The sequence below is a fragment of the Mirounga angustirostris genome, unplaced genomic scaffold (genome assembly GCF_029215605.1).
Source record: "Mirounga angustirostris isolate CCGP_5_RB_7025 unplaced genomic scaffold, mMirAng1.0.hap1 SCAF_5, whole genome shotgun sequence".
NCBI classification, from domain to species: Eukaryota; Metazoa; Chordata; class Mammalia; order Carnivora; family Phocidae; genus Mirounga; species Mirounga angustirostris.
The window spans coordinates 50,898,018-50,921,491 of NW_026991713.1; the positions used below are offsets into that span (position 1 = coordinate 50,898,018).

At 40.6% G+C, this 23,474-nt stretch overlaps 2 protein-coding genes across 2 annotated transcripts in view; one reads left to right on the forward strand and one right to left on the reverse strand.

Annotated features, from left to right (window-relative positions):
- The first annotated feature begins 1,696 nt into the window (after positions 1-1,696).
- WIF1 (WNT inhibitory factor 1) overlaps positions 1,697-23,474 on the forward strand; it is a 68,477-nt gene continuing 46,699 nt past the window's right edge. Inside the window, exons 1-2 of the mRNA XM_045873037.3 lie at positions 1,697-2,131; positions 2,620-2,759. Of these exons, the coding sequence (XP_045728993.1) occupies positions 1,984-2,131; positions 2,620-2,759 (288 nt within the window). The 5' untranslated portion in view covers positions 1,697-1,983. The remainder of the gene's footprint in view (positions 2,132-2,619; positions 2,760-23,474) is intronic.
- LOC135364414 (large ribosomal subunit protein uL11-like) lies at positions 12,829-13,407 on the reverse strand. The gene has a single exon (XM_064590950.1). It carries the CDS (start codon positions 13,366-13,368, stop codon positions 12,871-12,873), a length of 498 nt encoding a protein of 165 aa, XP_064447020.1. The 5' UTR covers positions 13,369-13,407; the 3' UTR covers positions 12,829-12,870.

The following is a 23,474-nucleotide window of genomic DNA, read 5'->3' on the forward strand; positions in this document are numbered from 1 at the left end:
TTTGAAATTATCTTTGAGAGACAATTGCTATTAAAATGTTAAAGGGCTCTAAAGATTGCCTAACGTATGTGAATCCACTATATTAAGGAATAATTACTGAAGTGAAATCAAAACTAATAAAATGTTTGAAAAGAGGTAAATATTTTTATTTTAGAGGAAGAATGGCTGTGAGACTTGGGACCTAATTATAACTTACTTATCAGTACGAGGTATAGTGGCTAAAAGAATGGGCTCTTAGATCAGAGTGCCTGGGGTTTGAATCCTGATTCTGCCCCTTACTAGCTGAGTCACCACAGGCAACTTACTGGGCTTTTTGGAACCCTGCTTCCCAACAGTAAAATGGAAATAATAACAGTACCTACTTAAAAGAGTTGAGGATTAAGTAAGCCTTTAAAGTACTTATAAAGTTTGACATTTCAAGTTCAAATCAGTCATAATTAGACATCTTGTCTAATTACTTTTAAAGATCAACAGTTGTAAAGTCGAAAATATTTCATAATTGGAAATACATATTTTGTTCTTTTTAGTAACTTCTCGTGACCTAACATTTATTTAACTAAATGCATGCACCAGTTCGGCTTCTCTTCTGTTGTTTCTGTTTGTTTTCCCCTCTTGAGGTGTCCACTACTCTACAAAGGACTGAGTGAAACACCACACCCTAGACACTTGATCCTTGGGCATTTGTCGCAGCATCTGGGTGCTAAAGAACAAAGAGAAGTAAACAACCCTTTTCTGAGTCTGAAATCTAAGGTTTTTTTTGAGTTTTTGTTTTTGTTTTTGTTTTTGTTTTTTAACCTTTTGCTTCCGTTTTCTTTGCGCAGCCAAGGGATTAGGCAGGGGGCAAGTTAAATCCCTTCTGCTGGGGTCGGGTGGCTATGTTCGGCTGTAGCCCACTGCCAGCCCACTACTCTTCGCACAGACAAGGCCAGAGCCTTGGTCCTGCCCCCAGGCGCCTGTGATTTCAGTACCAGTACCCCAAGTTTCTGGAAACCTCGGCAAATATTAAGAGCCCTATCCCCGACAGGGTCAGGTACGCCTGCCATCCAGCGCCCAGGGAACTCTTCCCGGCGCTGCCGGGTGGGCAGGGAGAAGAGCCTCCCCAACTGTGAAAGCACCCTCTTTGCTGCCTGACAAGTGCGGAGTGGAAGCCCTGCGCCCCGAGCCAAGCCCAGCGCCTGCCATCAAGGGCACCCCTGGACGGCGGGTCGGGTTTTACACGGATGGCAACGCGCCAAGTTATCGGCGTCGAGCGGCTCAGAGAGGAATGGTAGCGGCGGGAAGGGAGAAGTGGAGGAATATGCGCCTTCCTTCGCACCGGCATGGGGATGGAACTCGTTGCCGTGGTCGTCGTCACCCTCATTATCATGACTGTCCTCGGCGCCTCATCAAGCCGTGCGTGTCAGCCCTCCCCGTTTCCCTCAGGCCCTGCCTCGCCAAGCAGGAGGCAGAGGCGACTGACGTCCCAGGGGCCCGACCGACGCCCCTCTCCGCAACCGCCTACACCACGCGCCCCCTTCGCGCGCGCTCGCATCCGCGCCCCGCGGCGTGGACGCGGCCTCCGAGGGTCCCGCGCCGCCCGCGCGCGCCCCCTAGCGCCCCCCAGTGGCGGCCACCTGCGCCTCGCCACTCCTCGCTCGCACCTCCTTCGCGCGCCCTCCCTTCCCGCTCTTCCTCTCCGGCGGTATTTAACCCTGGGGCTGTCGGCCTCGCCGTGCGTGCTGGCATCTCCTGCTTTGCCAGGCTTGCGTCTCCGCCGCCCCTCTCCCTCCCGCGCCCCCGCCGCCTCCCCGCCGGCGCCCGCTCTCCCCTCCCACCTCCTCTGGCTCTCGCGGGCTCTCTCGCACCGGAGCCTGGAGGCGGCACGCCGGGCCGTCTAAGCGCGCGCAGCTTTGGCTGAGGGAGGACTGACCGGCCGCAGGTTGGGTAGGTGAGGCAGGAGGAGGCTCGGCGGCGAGAGCCACCGGGAGGGCGGTCCGGAGGAGCATGGCCCCGAGAAGCGCCTTCCCTGGCGCCGCGCTCCGGCTGTGGAGCATCCTCCCGTGCCTGCTGGTGCTGCGGGCGGAGGTCGGGCAGCCGCGGGAGGAAAGCCTGTACCTCTGGATCGATGCTCACCAGGCGAGAGTGCTCATAGGTAAGGCTCCCGCGCCCACTACCTTCCCCTACCTGTGTCTTCGCGCTCTCCAGCGCTTCTGTTAAAGGAGAGGTGCATGCATTTAAGTATGTTTTTACAACTTAATTTCCAAGGAAGGTTGCTCCCCTCCACCTTTTAATCAGCTATTTTCCACCTGAAAGCGTATGAACTTCTGTCTCCAGAAACCTGAGCTGATCTAGTGTTCTGATCATGCTGTTGCTAGTTTCTACAACCCTATGTTTTAGGGTGAACCCAGCGCTTGTTAGCACCCGGTGACTCCCTGTGCACTCCCTTTCCTGAAAGTATGTGTCTGTTGGCGCTGTTCTTATCACATACAGAGGAAAATTAGTTGGTACCCAGACAGGTGCTTTGTGTATAGAAATGGCCCATACCAATTCTTTAGTGTTCTTTTTAAGTGCGTTTTCTGGTTTGGATTCTTTTAAGTCTGCCTAGTTTGATGGTTTTGTTTATTATTATTTTTTAAACAGGATTTGAAGAAGATATCTTGATTGTTTCTGAGGGGAAAATGGCCCCTTTTACACATGATTTCAGAAAAGCACAACAGAGAATGCCAGCTATTCCTGTCAGTATCCATTCCATGAATTTCACCTGGCAAGCTGCAGGGCAGGTAAGTACTGATAACCAGAAAGGGTGGAGAAAATTACCTTTTAATATTTCCACCGCCTGATGGCAGGTAGAGGTAATACTGCATAGTGTGTAGGCTGGTACATTTTTACAACTTTGAAGAGTGATTTCTCAGGTGAGTTCCAAAGCAAATAAAGAATTAACTCCTGTTTATTTAAACGTGTCACATAAACTAAAGATTCCCAAAAGAAAAAGGTAAGCAGTGTTCCTAAGCTTGCTATTTTGATATGACTCAATGTCTTCAGGCTGCTGGAGACAAATACCAACATCACTTCTTTCTATGATCATTGACATTAAAATTTAACATAATATCTATGCCAGAATAAAATATGTAAAACATATGGGGAAAAAAAAACACACAAAAAAACATAATATCTAAAAGATTCTTTGCCATAGTATATACCAATCACTTTTGACATTACTTATACTCTACAACAAAATTTAAAATCTGTAAATATTGACATTGTGCATTTGAAAAAATTTTTGAATGTTATTCACTGGAACAGTGTAAATGCTACATAGTTCTGGTTGAAGTTCACAACTTCAAAAAGTGTAAGAACATGTGTAAAATATTGCAGGCTATTGATATTTTAAGTACCATTTAAAATACTTTCATATGGAAAAAGAAAACTACAATATATTTTTATGAAGGACTATTCCTTTTATTTTTTAGTACATTACCATCCTTTGTATGTTACCTTTTGTACAGTTCCAGTAATACATAAATGACCTCCAGTTTTGGAAAGAAAGGGAGGACAAATATTATATAAGTTTAATTTCTTTTGTGCAGTTGGAGAATTTACTCTAGAGGACAAAGGGTAAGTAATAAATTCTTTTGCTCTTTAGTTGGTAAAATGTGTCCACTATGAAAATCATTGTAATTATAATTAAAATCACATTTTCAGGTCTTTTTTTATTCTAAATTTACTTAAATGGTTATTTTCATGAAGAATGTGATCCAGAAAACACTTTATAAAAAGTAATTATTTTGAATTGAAAAGCCACTTTGGGTCCCTCTAATTATCTGTTATATTTTGGGTGTGACCATGACCATTTTAAATGTCTTTTTTCCCTCAGGTCTGTTCTCTCATTTTTTTTTCTAAAATAAACCAAATCTAGACCCATCAACACTTCCATTGTTGTAAAAAAAAAAAGAAATAGATGTTTTGGATCCACCAGAGTTCCTAACAGGAAGGTCATCTATTCTAATACCCCCATTTGGTAGATAAGTTCACTGAGGCTCCTATTGCTCTAAAGAGATTATTCTTTAGATATATCTCTAAAGAGATTATAATTCCCACTTCATACTTCATGGACAATTAATTTTGGAATAGTGCAAAATCAGTAATAAAGCAATGAATGGCCTTTTACCATCTCCTTTCTTTTCACCTGAATCTATCTGTGTTTGACTACTTGGCAGAGGAGATCAGTATTAATTCTGTAGTTTTAAAAAGGATATTTTCTTTACCTATACTTTTATGAATTTATAAGAACCCTTAGACGGTAGCTTAACTTACACCCCCTTCCTGGCTGAAAGGGTTTGGTAACTGTAGGAGAAGCAGAAAATGTCAACAGTTCTCATTTATTTATTTTTCATATGCATTTGTCTTCTGGGGAATGGAATTTGAAGCAAAGACTTAAATGCTATGTCATCTCCCCTGTCGCTTTATAGCATAGTGCATGTTTGCAAGCACTGACATACTGTGGAGTACAAAGTGAATTGCGAGTCAATCTCAGGAATGTCCCTTGTAAAGGATTAGAGAAGATATTGGAGCTAGCGTGGAGATGAAGCTTCTAGCATCTTTCTTTTGTTTAGGTGTTGATCGCCCTTGTGGATTATCTCATTACACAAGACAATGTTAGCACCTCAGTTCAGTTATCTTGCTCTTTATGCTCGGCCTGCTCTGGATAGGTTACCACAGGTAACTTCATGAACTCTGGTGTCTGTTTTAATTAGTTGGGAGGGTAAGTGAGGCAGGCAGGATCTACACAATGCTAAATAGCGGGACATTGAAAAATATTATTTAAATTTTACTTATTTTACTCAATAAAGTTATGTGACTCCAGCAGGATAATTTTTGAAGTGCATGGAAATTTTGAAGATGAGAAAAATAATCACTTCAATACCAATTAAGTATTTTGAAAGGCATCTCTGGCTAAAGCCAAACCACATCAAAACATCTACATGGAAAATGAAAAGTTCATTCCATTATCTAGTTATTTCATCCAAATAATATCAAACATTTAGGATTTCAACACAAGCAAAAACACACAGCTGATTAACAAAATTTTAAACTTAATATTAAAGTGTTTTGGCAACACGTGGAGAAAGTTAAACTAACTTTAGGATTGAAGACCTAGAGGCAGTAGGTGTTATCTCCTTCCAATAAATTATTAGTCCATTAACCCAAAGTATTCTTGGGACCATTTGAAATAACTTTTATGTTCTACTTCAAACAAGTGCAGATAAAAATTACAGTGAGATTCATTTCCCCACATCAAGTAAGAGTGTTTTGAGTATGTGAAGAACGGTGCCTGCTTGTATGTAGCTGATGCCCTGTTAGGCTTTTTGCAAGACTATTTGATTCTGATAGCAAAAAGCTTGATAGACATCCTTTAACTGGGAAATTTTACTTCCAGAAATTCATCCCAAGGAAATAATTATGGATATTAATAAAAATTTAGGTGCAAGACTGTTCCTCATTGTGCTATTTATAAAAGTAAACATGGGTAGAACTTAGAGGTCCAGTGATAGTGGCAGGAGAATGCAATGAAGCATTAATAAGAGTATTCTAGACATCAAAAAAAGAATATTCTAGACATCTACTCACTGCCATAGAAAGATATTCATGACAGATTAGGTCAACAGCCTATCACAGTATATTCTGTTTGATTCCATTACAAAATATGTAGGCAGACATAGGAATAAACATCTGACGTATCAGAGGTTTTTAATTGATAGGGAGCTAGGAAGCATTTTGAACACATTTATGTTCCTTACATATTGGTAAATACTGCACTCAATACACTGTATCTTCAGCCTGTAACCTCTAATTCTCCAAGATGTCAACATTAGTTACATCTGTGTATATTACGTTTTTATTTTTCTGCAATGAGTGTGTATTGATTTGTAATTTCAAAAACTGTTTTACATTAAATGTGTGCAAAGCACTATACTTTAGAGTTTAAACTTGCATGATGTTCTACATTATAAATAATTTACTTATACTTATTACCCAGTATCATTTTTACAGCATAAATCACTCAACAAAATGGTAAAACAAATGGTTTTCATGACCGATCGTAACTACGGAGCCCAAATAATTCACTAATGCTTATCTGATTCTCACCAGATTCTTTCAAGATCCCTAAAAATCTGCCTAGGAAGGCTTTCCTATCTGAAACCAGATGACCTGACCTCTTTCACTGAAATTCTCATTTTCCATAGAAAACCCTGTCTCTACTCTATCTCCCATTTAAAATACTCATTTTCTGACATGCCCCTTCTCAAGGCCTTTAGATCAGAGAAGAATTTCTATTAAAGAGGTTTAGGCTTAAGGGATTTTTAGTAATTAAGGGAAAATACTCTTTATTGCTGTATATAACTTTTAATAGTTGATATTTTTCAATGAGGCATTCCTTATTCTAATTTTTCTCTAAATTTGGGACAGGTAGGGGCCATGAGTTACCATTTTGGTTTTCTAAATGATGCACTAATTAAACATTTTATTTGGAAAATAACCCTTTCTAAAACTAATGGCTTTCAAATAAAACTTTAATGAGAAGTTTTGTTAGACAAATCTGACCTAATATTAGGACACCGCTGCTAATTTCCATTTGAACCAATTTGGTTCAAGGCCAAAATTTTTTGTTTATATAGACCATTTAAATAGATTTTTATTTATAAAGATCATATAGACTTGATTTTAGTAACTGTAATATAATCTATCACCTGCATATAGATGCTAAGGTACTATGAATCTAATACCCAGTTAATTGGGCATCTCTTTTTATGTTGGCTTTTTTTTTTTTTAAGCAGTGGTGATGGATTTATGCTGAGTCATTTGTACTAGTTTTCCAAACTTCTTATGACCAAATGCCTGGATTTCTGAGATGGTTGGCAAGGGTTGGGGTGAAATTGGTGTGTATGGAATAGAAATTCTCTGGGTAAAGATAATCAGCCAGTATTAACTTCCACCCCACCACGTGGATTACCAAGCAAGCTCTAACCATTTGTAACAACAGGTCCAGATCTTAAAGTAAGCTTGTTTTCATGTATGGTGGTCACAATTCTTATAACCACTGGAAGTCAGTGATAGAGCCTCATTTGTCTCAATTGCAGGATGTTTAAAAACAAAACTGAAAAGTGTCATTGTAGATACAGGAAAGGAAGAGGAGAATTTTGTCTGGTGCCCTGGGAAGTGGGTGGTCACATGTATATTTGAGAAGAATTGATTATTGAGTTAAACTGCAGAAACATGCTCCTTTGTGTTATGTATCACCATACATAATGGTGTGTAACATAAAATACTACATATACTGAAGATGCAAATGTCTCGAGTGCAATATTTATCAATATGTAAGGAACATAAATGTGTTCTTAACCCTTCCTAGCTCCCTATCAACTAAAACACTTCTTGAATGATTTCAAACTGCCAGAAATAAGAACAATAATAACACAAGATCAAGTATAAGAGAAGCTCAAGAACTTTGCCGGGATAGTGGTGTCCTCGTGAATGATTCCAGTCTGTAGCACCCAAATTCAGCTTTAAAATGAGGAAGGTCCAGATGGCAAAAAGAAAAGTCAAAAACAGATCATTTCCCTGAAAACGGACTCATGTTTTTGTGAATTTTTTTAAAAAGTGGAATCATTCTACTGACATGTTTCCGTAATATGAACTAGATAATCCAATTCTGTCATAATCCAGCTGTCATTTAAGTGCCCCTAAAGCTCCAGGTAGCTTGTTTTTGTAGTATAGTGTTTGATATGATGTCCCACTGGTCCCATTAAACTGGCAGTCTGCAGTGTGCAGTCTCCAATTTCCCACTGGACTAGTTGAGAAAAGGAGACCTGTATGAAAACTTTTCTTTCCTTCTTTTCTCCCCTGACAAAAATGAAAGAAAGGCAATAGAGAAGTGAATTTTAATTCAAGTACTTCCTCTCCCTCTTCAAAGGAACTGCCAAATACCCTTAACTATCTTCTTCTAATTCCATAAGTTATGGTAACACTGATTATTATTTAAGTCCCTTAATATGTACTGTCTGCATTTTTTCCTAATGGAGTTATGATGGTTTGGGTAGTTACAACCCAAGTGGTTGCATACTTTCATACTCCTGGGGTTGGCCATCATACCTTTGCAGTGGTTTTATGTCACCAAATGGAGGAAATGCCTCAGTTTTTGACCCCTGGTCCATGGTTTCAAAGTGGGAATGTGAATATGTTTACATACTGTGGGCATGATTTTTTTAAAGAAGGTACTCATATCAAAAACACAGCTTTAAACTTTTAATGTTTAGATTCTGCTATGCTGTGGTATTTTGCATTGTGGTGTTATGGACATGCCACTAGGGATCAAAGAGTAATTCTGCAGAGAGCCCATTTCATTTAGCAAAGCAGGCATGTGCCAGCCATCTGTTCTATCTGCTGATAGAAAACAGCAGTAAGTTTCTCAAACTTTTGCCAGAAAAAAAAAAAAAGCCTTTATTGCTTAGAGGAGATGAGTTACAAGGTACCTTGTAAGCCACATGTGGTTCTATGGCGATTTACATGGCCCAAATGTAAACTCTGCTATGTCTTCCGTACACGGTGGTATAGAGGCATGTAAACAAGCCCTTCACCGCTACCCTCTGTGTTTATTCCTGACTTTAAAATGCTTGCAGAAATAAAAGTCTTTTAAATTGTTGTGGAAAGGAATGATATTCAATAAAGCATTTTGTCTTGGATTAAACTCATTTCATGTCAATGTCCCTGATGTGTTGTGAGAGGAAAAGTTTTGGGATTAAGAGTTTAGTGAAAATGTTCTTCATCCTGTAGCTGGATCTCTGGAGGAGACATTGGCAAGTCAAAACTTCTTTTGCTGCAATAATTTAGCCAATATGCCCCATTTGCCAGCCTGGGAGTAACTTGGTTACATTGCTGTGAACCCTTCTTGGATGGGGGGTCATTCTCCCCTGCAGTGTTTCTCTGCCTCAAGCACTCAGTCAATCAACAAACATGGACACTGAGTCATAGAGCACACAAAGAGGAATAAGCATGGTCCCTGCCCTCAGGAAGCTAATAGTCTAGGAAGCAAATATTCATCATACTCATCCAAATGAGTTAGAAAGTATAGGATTGGTTGAGAGCACAAAAAAGACCACTCTTTTCCCTGCCTGGAGGAACAAGACGGGGGAGCTCTTCACTGATCTCACTGAGCAGGTGATGTCTGAATTAATTCCTGAAGGATGTGGAAGCATTCATCAGATCAGCAAGGGAGGAAAAGTACCTTCCAAGTGGAGAGCTCAGGATGTTCAAGTGCGTGGAGGTCTTAAAGGGGAAGGCATGTTCTAGGTGATCATGAGGGGCCTCGTATCCCATCTGAGAGGTTATGGAAATTCAGTGAAGGGGACGTCAAGGTCAAATAATGGAGAAGTGTTCTGGGGGAGGAGAAGAAGGTAGAAACAATTCAGGGAGATTTCTCTCTTCTCTGCTGTGAAAACAATAGACTCAACATTTTGCATGTTTGTCCCAGGGATATATTAAGTAAATCTTTGGTTTATGTGTTGGGTGGACAGTGGCTTTTCTACAATCATCAATTAGCTCTTCTTTCTTATTAAACTTTCAGAAAACTTTGTAATGGTTAGTCTCAGCTCCAGGTTAAATCATCTTTGGCAATTAAGGTATGGAACTATTAAAAAATCACATTTTGTGAGTGCATAGAACTTCTAAAAAAATCAATTTAATTTTCTAGTAGAACTAGAACTTTGAATTTAATGTAAAAAGCTTAAAAAGGAAAATAATATGTTGATTTGTGAAAGAATTGATTTAGCATCTATTTTCCACTCCCATACCTTTTTAAGTATCATAAAAGTACAACAAAGGTATAGAAATTACACTTGGCAGGGGATGCTTCCTTCTGTTTACATGATGAAAAGTGGACACTGGACATAGATGTATTTAAAATAAGCCTGCTTCTTCAAGTATGAGACTTCTGAAACTTACTAGTTAAAACTTGAAAGTCAGGGGCTCCCAGGTGGCTCAGTCAGTTAGGCATCCGACTCTTGATTTCATCTCAGGTCATGATCTCAAGGTCGTGGAATCAAGCCCTGTATAGGGCTACATAATCAGTGGGGAGACTGCTTGAGATCCTCTCTCTCTGCGCCTACTCTCCCCTCCAAGAAACACACACACGCACACACACACACACACACTCACACACTTTCTCTCTCTCAAACAAAATAAATCTTAAAAAAAAAAAAACCCTCCTAAAATCATAGGACAATTTCTGTTCTCTTTTTTTTCTCAGACATGTGGATTTTGTCTTCTTTTTGAATTTTATAAATGAATGTGATTAAAGAATCTTGAAAATTGTCAGGCATCCTTTGAAATGCATTTATCTGAATCAAACTCATAGAGCAACTATGTCTTGTGTGAGCCTGAGACAGGACAGATTCAGGATTGACTTCTTAGCTGACAATATGAGGAAGGGCATGAACATAGTTCTTGCTTGAAGGCTCTTCGCCAGAACACAGATCATGTCCTGGGGAGGCAAAACATGATTAAGGACCAATTGTCTGCCCTTGAGAAAATTAGAAGCTAACTGGAGAGGCAGATATATACAAACAGATCATCCCAGTAATTGCTGGGAAGTGGTACTGTGTCAGCACTAGGACATTCTCAGCTTATAACGAGAGCACAGAGTACAAGTGACTCCAGAGCTGAGTCTGACTATTGAGTTAGCCAAGCAAAAATGTGGAAGAGGGGACGCTTTTTAGGAAAAGGAAACAGCTTAAGGCAAGGTATAGAGACCAGAAAGACATTATCTGGGAACCAATACTTTGGTGTGGCTGGCGTGTATGTGTAAGTAGGAAGTAAAGAGGTGGACAGGGGCTAAGTCCTAGAGGACCTTGTCCAGTATGGTAGTGCATCTGGGATTTACTCTACAGACAGTGTGGGGTCAGTCTATGAAAAAGTATAAAGCAGAGGACAGTAGGGTCAGAGTTATGTATTTAGATCCTTGTGTCAGGTGATGGAAGATAGTTTTGAAGGGGCTTGACTGCAAGGAGAGAAATCAAGGATAATAGGATACAAGATCAGGGATGAAGAGAAGAGAAAAATGGATTGGGGAAACATTTAGGAGATAAAAATCCAAAAATCTTGGTGTGCTAGGAATAAAGAGCATCTCATCTCCTCCACTGTCTGCTTCATTAACTTGGCAGTAGCCCTGTTAGCCTTTCTGTCCCCTACCCCCAAGCTCATCCTTCCTGCCCCAGGGCCTTTGCACATGAAGTTGTCTCTGCCTAGAATTCACTCCTGCTAGATTTCTGTGTGGCTTGCTCACTCATTTCCCCCAGGGACGATCAAATGTCATCTCCTCTAACAGCTTTTCCCTGCCTCTCCTCTATAAAACAACCACCACCACCCTCATTATTCTTGAGTCTCCTTCTCTGCTGTTCATTTTTATGGCCCTTAGAATAATGATTATACCTGATTATATTTGATTTTAATTGTTCAACCCTCCCATTGATTGTAAGCTCCTGAGAACAAGGACTTTGTCTTGTTCACCACGTAACTACTCCAGGTCCTAGGACAGTTTCTGACACACAATAAGCAGTCGATAACTATTTGTTGAATGAATTAATACATAAGGTAGATCCCATTATTATTCCCATTCAATAGATAAGGTGACTGAGGCACAGAGGAGCAAGAGAAACATAGGTAGTAAGTGGCAGAGCTGGAATTCAAACCTAGACAGCGGGGATTCAGAGCCCTTGCTCTGATAAGTGCTAAATAGAGGTATGATCACAGAGTGGGAACACAGAGGGGGCAACAGCTAACTTTGGCTGAGGAAGGAGGGGAAGGCTTTGCCAGAGAAGACACAACAATCGAATTGGGACTTGAAGCTGTTTAATCAGCTGAGACAGGAGTCGGGTGTGTAGGAAGGAGGGCTATCACAGGCAGAGGCAAAGGATCTGTGCAAGTGCATTCTGGGAGAGGCTAATGGTGCCCTAGACATGGGGCTGGATGTATGTATGCAAGGGAAATATTGGAGGTCAGGGCCGGGGGAGGGGGGCAGTGTGTGTGTGTGTGAGGAGATGAGGCTGGATGTTTGGGAAGGGCCAGAAGGAGAAACAGTAAAACCCATGGAAAGGTCACTTAACCTAATTCTTTTATCTATAAGAAAAGCAGTTTCGATTACCTCTAAATGTCTTCCAAATTCTAAAATATTATGATTCTATCTCTTAAGTGAAGTATCTTCAATCATTTAACATTAATGGTAATACTTTCATTCAAATTGCAATACCTGTTTCTGTTTTTTTAAATCAAGGCAGAAAGATTCTTCCTCCAAAATTGTCTTATTTGTTGTCAAATTTAAAAAGGTTCATCTCAGAATACTCATGTATTTATTGTATGTCGATGATAATAGTCAATACTTGCGTAACACATACTCTTGGCCAGTCACTTTGCCATATACTCTCTCATCAGATCTTCACAGAAGGCCTGAGGTAGGCACTAGTATTGTCCTCAGGTTATAAATGAGGAAACTAGGGCACAAGGAAGTCAAAATATTTGCCTAAGACCATGCAGTATATATGTTTATATACATCAGAGATCTTCCTGTGATAACTTCTGCAATGTCTTCTCATTCAAAAAAACAACAATTCAAAGAATATTCATCAAAGCTTACTATGTGTTAGGTTCTGAGAATACAAATTTTAATCGATCTAACTGCGTTCTAGGAATTCACCAGCTGGTGGTGAAGACTGTGGCATATAAGGCAATAATTGTGTTGAGTTCTCAGGGCCCACATGTGCAGTTGGATGGGATTTCTTTTTTTTTTTTTTTTTTTACTGGTTGTCAAATGATCCTTTATTGAAACATTTTCCTTTGTAGTTAACTAGCTGGGCATTCCACCGCACCACTGTTGATGTCATCTATGATGTCATGAGGGTGGCAGCCGTCAACATTGCAGCCCACAGACTGGGCAGTCCCCAGGATTTCTTTAATGGTTCCAGAGAGTTCTCTGGCTAAAGATCGGTGTCGCATCTGTCGGGCAATATTGACAATCTCATCAAAAGTGATATTTCCACTGTGCTTAATGTTTTTCTGCTTCTTTCTGTCTCTTGGTGGTTCCTTGAGGGCTTTGATAATCAGGGCAGAGGCAGAAGGTACCACTTCAATCTGGGCCTGTCTGTTCTGAATGGTCAGTTTCACCATAATCCTTAGGCCCTTGCAGTCACCGGTTGCCTTGGCGATGTCATCACCAACCTTTTTTGGAGACAGACCCAGCGGGCCGATCTTTGGGGCCAGGGCAGACGTGGCACCGACTTCGCCACCGGTGCACCTCAGGTACACGACTTTGATCTCGTTGCGGTCGAACTTAGGTGGCATGGCGGAGGTGGCTGGTGTCGGATGAACCCGGATTCGGGACGACCCTGGATGGGATTTCTTTTGTTGCACAAGGTAACCTGACCAAAGTGGCAAATTCAACCTGCCTGAGTTGAAATCTAGCTCATTTCACTTGTCAATTCTGATAGCATGCCACAGAGCCACCTCTGTCCAGAGAGGACGCCTCTACCTAATTTGCACAGAGCCTTCATATGGGCTAGGTGGCCCTCATTAAATGCCCTAAGAGAAGTGCTATGGGAGCATAAAGCCAGAGGGTTTTGCCATTGATCAGGTAAATTTACAATTACTTATATTCTGAAGAAGATATCCCAGAAGAGGTAACATCTAACCTGGGTCATGAAAAATGTTCAGTAGGCAGAGAGTGGCCAAGACAGGTGGGGCCGGACTAGGCGTTCTGTGTATACTGAGTGACCCATAGGAAAGTACACAGGATTATGACTCATTGGTGTAGTTGGAGAAGGACTATCAGTCCCAGAAAGCTCTGGAAGATTATGATTTCTGTATGCCATAGTTGACTTATCTTATGGAAAATAGGGAGCATGATAATGTAGATGGTAATGTCATGTCTGCATGAAAGATACCTTTGGTGGCAGGGGAAGGGTAGATGCTGGGGTGCCTGGCTGAGGACTAGGAACCAATTAGGAAGTTATTTAAGACATTACCAGGTGACACGAGTGTGAAAGAAGGTGGGCAGTGGGGAGAGGGAGGAAGGAGCAGATTCCGGAGATGTCAGTATAATTGACACGTGGGTGTTATGGAAATGAGGGACTAGAGGATGACTCCCAAGATGGATGGACAGATGGTTGGATAGTTACGTCTTAACTGAGAAATTAATTACAGGAGCAAGAGCAGAACAGTTTGAGGTACAAAAGCAGTGGGGTCCATTTGGAAATGCTTGAACACGAATTTTCTGCTGAACATTCAGATGGCAGAGTCTGGTATGAATTTGAAAACTTGAGTCTAGAGCGAAGATATGAGATGTAAAATAGAAAGACTGATTTTGGACATTTGGGGTTTTTCTTCTGTACCTCCCTCTCTTCCTTCCTTGTTTTGACCTCAACTTGATAAATATTTGAGGACCTACCTAATGCCAAAGCTTGTGCTGAATGCTAAATATATATATCTATATATATCTATGTATATCTCTCTCTATATAAATTGTATATGAAGATTGCCGTCAAGGAGATCAAGCTTTCCCTCAGTCTAATGTGACAACAGAGATGAACAAAACAACAAGAATGCAATATTAAATGTGTTATAATTGCAAAATGAACAAGGTGCATAACTCTGTTGGGAGAGGTATGAATTAATCTACATAGGATTCCTGGTGTTCTTCAGGGTGTAGCCTGAAACCTGTAAAACTAATATATGCATACTTGGAACAATTTCTCTGCTCACCTTCATGGCCTTTATGTACTTGACATAGTTGGGCCTCATGTATTCTGCCTCCTACTTGCCATTGTTATCATTATTTTTTGGAAATGAGTATGCCAAATGTCGCTATAACACTAGGTGACAGAGAAAGTCATCTCTCCATAATTAAGCGTCTAGAACTACCTTGAGGAAACAGTCTGTGTGGGCTGAAGATAGGCCTGAATAAACCTCCCGCCATAGGGTTTGTTAGGATGCCTCGTTCACAAGGGCTATTCAGTATTAGTCATGCATGCACCACCAGGGGGGTGATTGACAGCTGAAGTCAAATCCACGCAAATTATCTCCTACTTAAGGCAATACCCAGATGGATCCCCAATACACTTGTAAAATTACTCTGATATCTGCCTTTTGAGGACTTAGTGAAGCTATTTAATTCCTGTCATTTGTAACTACAATCAGTATTCCTGTTTCCAGTTGGAACTTGATTAAGACTTGGAAATTGTACTTATATTGCTGTCACTTACAGCAGTAGCCAGCAGGTGGCAATGTAAAAGTTATTTCTGTGTGGAATTTTCCACCTCAACATTTCTTAAGGCTGTGGGGGTGCTCTCTGTCTAACAGAGACCAATTTGTGGGGTACTGTGATCTGACATAACTCATTTCAATAGACCATTTATATATGAAGTAAGTTAGAAAATAAACTCTCTCAAATTCCACTAAAAGCATTATGACTCATCATAGATTTGAGAACTCATCCTAAATAACTATAAATGTGAAAGATTTCATTTTACACATATTTTCTATTTCTTCCTTTTAAACAATTGCTCGATTTCAGGCTGGAGTCAAGCTTTGAGCATCTCTCCATATTCATCCAGTGTTTTCTTTGCCTTCCCTGGCTGTATCTTCAGGTGTCAACAGAATAGCAGGGTTAGAAGAGATCCCAGAGCTCCTCCACCCCATCAAGCCCTACGTTTTCTGAAGCATCCATGAATCGTGGTCTCTCAACCTCTAGTTGAACATGCTCCGTGGCAAGAAACTTACTAGGGCAAATGTTACTGAATACTTTTAATTGTGTTACTCAGAGAAAGTTTTCTTCATAATGGGTTACCACCCACCTTCCCGCTGTAACTTGAATATCCCAAAACACTAACAGTCTGTGGGCTCCCATTTGGAGAGTTCTGCCTTGCATTTATACCCTGAAGTCCGCTGATTTGTCCTCTCCATTGCAGATGTAGGGTCTCTGGTTCATTTACTCCTGCTTCTTCCCTAGTGAAGACCAGCTATTTCTGTGAGTTCTTAGAAGGACTCTGCACATGCCATCCTGGAGGGAGATGTCTTGACCTCTGCTGCTACAGTGTGGCCCTGGTGAGACCCGCCTGTCAGGTGTAAATGCAGCCTGTCCATGCTCCCCAACATATAAAGACTCAAGGGGCCACAGAGGGCTGTATTCTCCATGGGCCTCACAGTCTCATAGCAACTTGGTGTCCTGTGCTGAAATGGGGAGTCTACCCCTTTCCTCAATTTGACATTGAACGTTGCCACCTGGCACCGAAAACAGCATGACTTAAGACCCTTGACCCCCACTGGACACCAACATTAATTTCCTGCAGCCCATGTCCCCACACACCTCCAGTTTCCTCAGCTCCTTCCCATGAGCAATTTTGCATTTCTTCAACCTTGATTCCTAAATATGTAGCAAAAGTATTAAATGATCACAGATGGCATTTACTGGTACTCTACTCTTTATATTCTGATGAGAAGAGAGTTCATTGCTAGAATTGGAGATTACTTCTAGAATTGTGAAATCATCTTTTAGTTTATAAAACTTGTGTGATAAACTAGAGAAGGAGAGGAAAAGGGAGGAGGGGAAGAAAAAAGGAAAATAACTAACACTTATTATGGTATTCTATGTGCCAGTCATTGTGCTAATAATCACTTTTCATCACTGTCTAGTTTAATTCAACAACCTAGGAAATAAGTGCTACAACTATTTCCATTTTACAAAAATGGCAACTGGGTCACAAAAAGGTAATGCAACTTGCCTAAGGTCATACAACTAGTGAGGAGTGGAGCCAGGATTTAAGCTCAGGTAATCTGACTCCAGAATCCATGACAAAACAGTAACTTGAACTCTTTAAAATAGAGATTTTCCTGAATCGGCACCTTTATTCTTTAGACGTTCTATTGCATGCACACCATGTGCTGTGGAGCATGAGTTAGATAAGGACCCTGACCGATAAGAGGTTTCACTGTTAAAGGAGGCTAAAATAGCATGGCTTTTGTAAATATTAAGTTGACTCACTTGAAACTGTCGTTTTTAGTAGGTTAAAATAGCTAAATTTCATGTGATTTAATCTAATAATAAGAACTGACATTGATTAGATATTTACTGTGAGCCAGCAGCTATTCTAAGTAATTTATATGGGTTATCTCATTTAATTCTTGGACCAACTCTGTGACATGAAGATACTATTTTTATCTCCATTGAAACAAATGAGAAGACTGAGGTGTGGAGAAATTAAGTAACTTGCCCAAGATCATACTTTAGTCATCTGCAGAGCCTGGGTGTGAACCCTGGCAGTCAGATGCCAAAGTAGGGATATGGATGTATATATTGTTTCAACTCTGTGCTATACAAGAGTAAGCCAATCTGTCCAGCCAAATCAATTTCTAATGAAGCAGCTTCATTGAGAGAGTCCTACCTTACAAGGCAAATATCAAATTAACTAAGTCAAGATCTAGTTCAGAAGCTAAATGAAACGAAAACAAAGTCCATTTGACTCCAGACTGGTGGAATGTCTCTGGTTCCCAAAGTTTGATCATTAAATGTATCTGATTTCTTGGGTATTTGCAGGTTTGAATTTGGAGAGTTTTCATTGCCTATCCTATGTTGTCTGGGGTTTGAGGGAACGTTTACTCATAAAGTGAGGGAGACAGTGCAAATTGGTAAAGCTCTCTTGAATTAAGGTAAGAGATTTCTATCACTCCACTAATAACAGTGACACCTTTCTATATTGCACTTAATAGTTTAAAACATGCTTTCATTTGTTGCATTGAGTTTACTCAATCCTCCTAATAACTGTGAAAAGTCAGGCATTGCTGACATTGTAGATAATTAAATATGAGGAATAACTGTGATAATTTGCGATGAATGGCCTTTAGCCCAATGTAAAATAATTCAAATCTGATCTTTAATAGCTGTGCATTCTTCTATGATGCATGAAAAGATTTGTGTTTGTGATTTTATAGAAATACATTTGCTTTTTGATAAAAATAAATAAAGGCCATTCAATAAATACTATTTAAATTATAAGGAACCATTTTCAGTGGAAAATATAAGTGGATTACCATTCCATGCCATGGTAAGTATAGAAATAATTACCCTTCATCTGTTTTCATACTTGGTATTTCAGATATTTGTTGCCATCAATTCCTTGAGAAACTCTGCATGGCCAAGACTTTTCTAGAATGGTATTTACGTGATTGTAGAAAGCTGCCTCCTTAATATAAAACCCTTCAAGTTAAGGGAGGTGATTGAATCTGCCCCTTTGAGAGGGACATGGGGCCAGGACTAGGGTGAGTGAGATAAGTGAGGCACTCAGGATGCTTGTGTGAACCTAGGAGTAAGTCCTCCATAAATTTACATTCTGCATACCTTGATCACCTCCCCCTGGTCCAGGCCCCGATCAAACTGGAGAACATGATGTGTGATGGTTCATGCTGTGCGTCCCCTTGACTGGGCCACTGGGTGCCCAGACATTTGGTCAAATATTATTCTGGATACATCTGTGAGGATGTTTTTTGGATGAGATTAACATTTGAATTGGTAGACTGAAGGCATATGGCACCCCCCAGTGTGGATGGGCCTCATCTGATCAGGCGAAGGCCTGAATGGAACAAAAAGGCTGACCGTCCCACGAGCAAGAGGGAACTCCTCCTGCCTGACTGCCAGCAAACTGAAACACTGGCTCTTCTTGGGTCTTGAGCCTGCCTGCTTTCACACTGTCTCTCCTCAGTCTTCAGCTTGCCAGCTGCAGATCTCGGGCTCACCAGCCTCCATAATCACATGAACAAGTTCCTTTATCTATCTATCTATCTATCTATCTATCTATCTATCTATCTATCCTATTGATTCTTTCTGGAGAGCTCTAACACACTGTTTTCTGTCTTAGCTGCCTAACAGGAGGAGAAGTTACTATCAAAGAGAAGCAAACAGCAGCCCGGGCCAAATCTTGATCAACTTAAATGCTTGGGGCCTTGGTTTCTTCAAGTGCTAAAAGGAAATCATTAATTTACTTCTTACGCTGGCAGCAAAATGCAGTGGCATAATACGTACAAAGTACTTGACACACAGTCAACACTAAAAAAGTGGGGTCTTCTCTTCCCTTGGTATTAATGAGCTGTTAGTGCTAAATGGGAGCCATGAGGCCAAAGAAAGCTAGTTGGCCAGATCCCACGCTAGGGAGCGTGCTGGCGAGGTGCCCAAATTCCACGATAAGTGATGGCATCCCAGGCTCTGAACTCAGAGCCTCACACTGGCTTCTGGCTCGGCTCCCACACCATCTATGTGGGACCTCAGAAAAGTATTTCATTTGCTTTCTCATCTGTAAAATAAGGGGTTCCTTTCAGTTCTAAAATGTCTGTGATTTATTAGTCGTTATCATTTCAGCTTTGTTCTTGGTTCTGTGTTTGAATTCAAATCATGATTTATTAGTCGTTATCATTTCAGCTTTGTTCTTGGTTCTGTGTTTGAATTCAAATCACAGGAAGAAAACAACTTGGACCATACCATTAATTGTAACAAAAAATAAAACAAACTTCGAGCAGAATTAACTTTTCAAAATACTTTTTGCCTGAATAATGCCAATAAAATCTACCAAAATCTATTTTAGGCAACTTTTATCGGGTTTTCCTATTAGCTTGATTTCAGTTCATTCAGTTTGACTAATAAACTGATTTTAGGAGTTCAGCTCTGAGGCAGGTAGACCAGACAGCTATATTATTCATATTTACCCTTTAAGACTTTTTTGCTGATGATTATTACTAGTAGTATTTACCCTCTAAGACCTTCTTCAAATAGTAGTTCCTTTCTAGATACTCATAATGTTTATTCTTTGCTTGGCTCTTTACAAAGAACTGAGGAGCGTAGTCTGAGATTTTGTCTCGCTATTACAAATTGAGGGTTTTACATTGCAAACTGTCTTTGTAGTAATTATAACTTGCAAAACCCATTACTCACTCAGTTACATAAACTGGACTTCATTAGAGTTGGCAGTACTTAATTTCCTGGGTATAACTATTTCTTTTTATGAATCCTTACAGAGTTTTAAGTTCATTACTTTTTTCCATCATAAACTAGTACACCCTCTAAAAGTCTTTCGAAAATACAGAAAAAGAGAAAGAAGAGTGGGAGAGAGAAAGTCATGGATAGTTAACTCACATAAGAAAATGTTAACATTTTGGTGTTTTTCCACCTAGTGCTTTTCCATTCAAGCACCAACTTGTGCCCCTTTTTGTTTGTTGTTTGCTTAAGGACAGTGGGGCATTTTCCCATGTTATTACATATTCTGTAAACATGATTTTTTTTACCAGCTACACAATAGTCTGTATTATTTAAATGTTCTCCTATTTAGATTGTCTCTAGATAATTTTTCATCATTATAAATAACACAGTGAAGAGCAACCCAATGCATAAAACTTTTTCCATGTTAGGATTACTTCCTTAGGACTGAGTTCTACAAGTGGAATTTCTGAGTCAAAGCACCTGATCATTGTTCTGCTCTTGGCACATCCATTAATGCTGAATGGCTTGCCATGGTTACTCCATACTTTCAAAAGAATTATGTAAGGATATCTTTTTTGGTATTCTTTCGTGGCTTATTTCTAAACCTCTAAATGAAGCTTTCCAAATGGTACTGGTGGCTGTTGATTTGTGCCTGCATTTTTAAGTTCTGATGAGTTTATCTCAGCAGGAATTTCATACTGCAGGGGGCAGTGAGGGATCAGTAAGTGGCTCTCCTACTTTTCCAGAGAAAGAGATGCTAGGTCGGTCAAGGTAAAAAAACTACATAGGGATGTTTATTAATTGTGAACACAGAACTCTTCAGATATATATTAATTTCAAATTACAATTACAAATACAAAACTAGAGGGTGATTTCCGAAGATTAAAATAGGTCATTCCTTTTTAACATAGCAAGGAAACACATTTTCTATTAATTTTAAGTGAATATGAATGCATGTATAAGTTTTTCTGCATGTTTCATGTACATATGTAGATACATATATTTATTCAGAAATGTTTTAAAATAGTGGTGAGTAGAACATTTATTTCTGCACATGTACTCTTTAAATAAATTTTTTACATATTAAGTAATTTATCCTCCCAACACTCAGTGATAGAATTTTCTCGATTTTCAAAGGGACAGGATAGAGAAGGATTAGCAAGTAGATCAACTTCAAAGCCTAAAGAGCTATTGTCATCAGTGGCTAGAACATAGCGCTTTCTAAGAGGAAGAATGGCATGTTCACTACATTATATTACTACAAAATAAGGGAACTCTGAGTGAATAAATATGCCTTTATAGGTGTTCCATAAAAGGGAAAACAAATTAATTTGCTGATCAGAGCTCCCAGAGCTGTATATCCAAGTGGAAGAAGGAGAAAGAGTTGATATAGAGGATTCTTTAGAGAAAAGTACTCAGGCATCTAAAGAGCTGGTTTCATCTGACCCAGCGGTCTTGATGTGAGTAAATATTCTGCATTTTAGACTTTGAAGTGTCTGTGAGCTTGTCCTGAATTTGCTCTCTATGGGATAAAGTGGTTCAGGGAAGAAAAAAAAGCCTGGTAGGTAGACACAAATTGTTGTTTATAAACTGCTGGCTTCTCTGCTGCAGAGCATCTTCTGCAGCCACTTCAAAGACAGGAGCCCTCCTGGACTTCTTTGAGCAAAATCTCCTGCAGCAAACACGTGGCAAACAAAAGGGAAATGGGCAGGTCTGATGGAGGGAAAGCATTCTCACTCTAAACAATCTCATCAATTGGTTATCAAAATGTGTCTCTGCATTTTGAAAACATCAGAAATCAATAAAGGCAAAAGTGTGCATCCAAGGATATCTGTGCAACAAATTTCCAGGTTTGCATGTTTCTGGGAAGATTACTCATTAGGTCCTAGGTCGTAAGAGCACAGAACTAATATACTGAGACTTTAACATTAAGAGCTGACTTTTTTTTTTTAAGATTTATTTATTTATTTGGGAGAGAAAGAGATGGGAGGAGGGGCAGAGGGACAGGGAGAGAGAATCTCAAGCAGATACACACTGCCCCTCTTAGCCAAGAGCCCGACATGGGGCTTGATCTCACGACCCTGAGATCATGACCCTGAGATCACCACCTGAGCCGAAACCAAAAGTCAGATGCTTAACCCACTGCGCCATCCAGGCGCCCCAAGAGCTAACTCTTTATCGAGCCCAGTTCTCTATCCAGTTATCTATGCAGAATGAACTCTGCTATTCTCCAATGCTCAAGAGGGACTCTGTGCTAAACCCTGGAAGGATTTGTCAAGTGCTGCCTCCGCTCAGAATCACAAACTCTCAGAAGGGAAGGGAATTTTAAAGTTTCCTTCAACCTCCTTAGTTTTCAGATTAGAAAACCAAGGACCAGAGGTGATGACGGAGTTTCTGAGGATCACAAAGTTAGCAACAGAGCTGGCAAAAAGAGCACGTATTTTCTGATGTTACGGAACCTGACTGGATCGCCCAAGGGAAGAACCAAGCGGCACCCGGAGATCTTGGAGGACAGGAGGTTTATTTAACGCCGGCGGGCTCAGAGGAGAGTGGTCTCCAAAGGTCTGAGCCCTGAGCACAAACAAAGGGGGCAATTTATACACTTCTACTTCCGCATACTTGGCACTTTTGGCACATGTGCAAAGCGGGGCAGGGAGAAGAACCCGGATTGGTGCGCGCAGGAAGCTGAGCAGAGAGAAGAACCCAGAAGAGCCCAGGGCAAGGACTGGGGCTCTCTCGCAGGCTCGGTCGGCCATCTTAGGACACAGATCTTCCTTATCACCGACAGCCAGAGCAGAGCTTTCCACTTTGTTTCAGTCTGAAACTTAAGTCCATGAGAAGGTAACATCATCACCACATCACAATTCAACAGTCCCATAAAATGTGTAAGGAAAGAATTGCCTGTAACTTTTCTCCCAGAATAAAGAATCAGAAAGTCTGTTTTTAGGTTACACAGTCCAATAAACACACATGCATACACACTCACGCACATGCACACACACGCACACACACACTAATGTGAAATTTTGAGGCAAAGCTGGATGGGTTGGTCATTGCTCTGAAGAGCAGAATGAGGCAATAGCTGGATAGGGCACTGCACAGTTCTGGCCATGATACATTTCACCCAGCACCAGTGCCCAGGACGCGGTGGGGATTTAACAATGGTAGTGCCCCAAATCTCAGGCTAATATCAGTGTTGGGTTCTTTTTCTCTTTAATTTTAACATTAGTGTAATGGAGACATGGTAGGGAAGTATCATGGAAAGCATGCCGAGCCAGTCCTGATGGACGGGCCTTAGAAATATAATTTAACCTCCTTGGCCCTCAGTTTCCCCAAATGATCTCCTAGACTTTTTCCAGCTTTAAAGTGTCAATTTCCCCCTTAGAGGGACTTTGTGAAAAGACTGACCTGTTCACAAACCTCTCTGAGG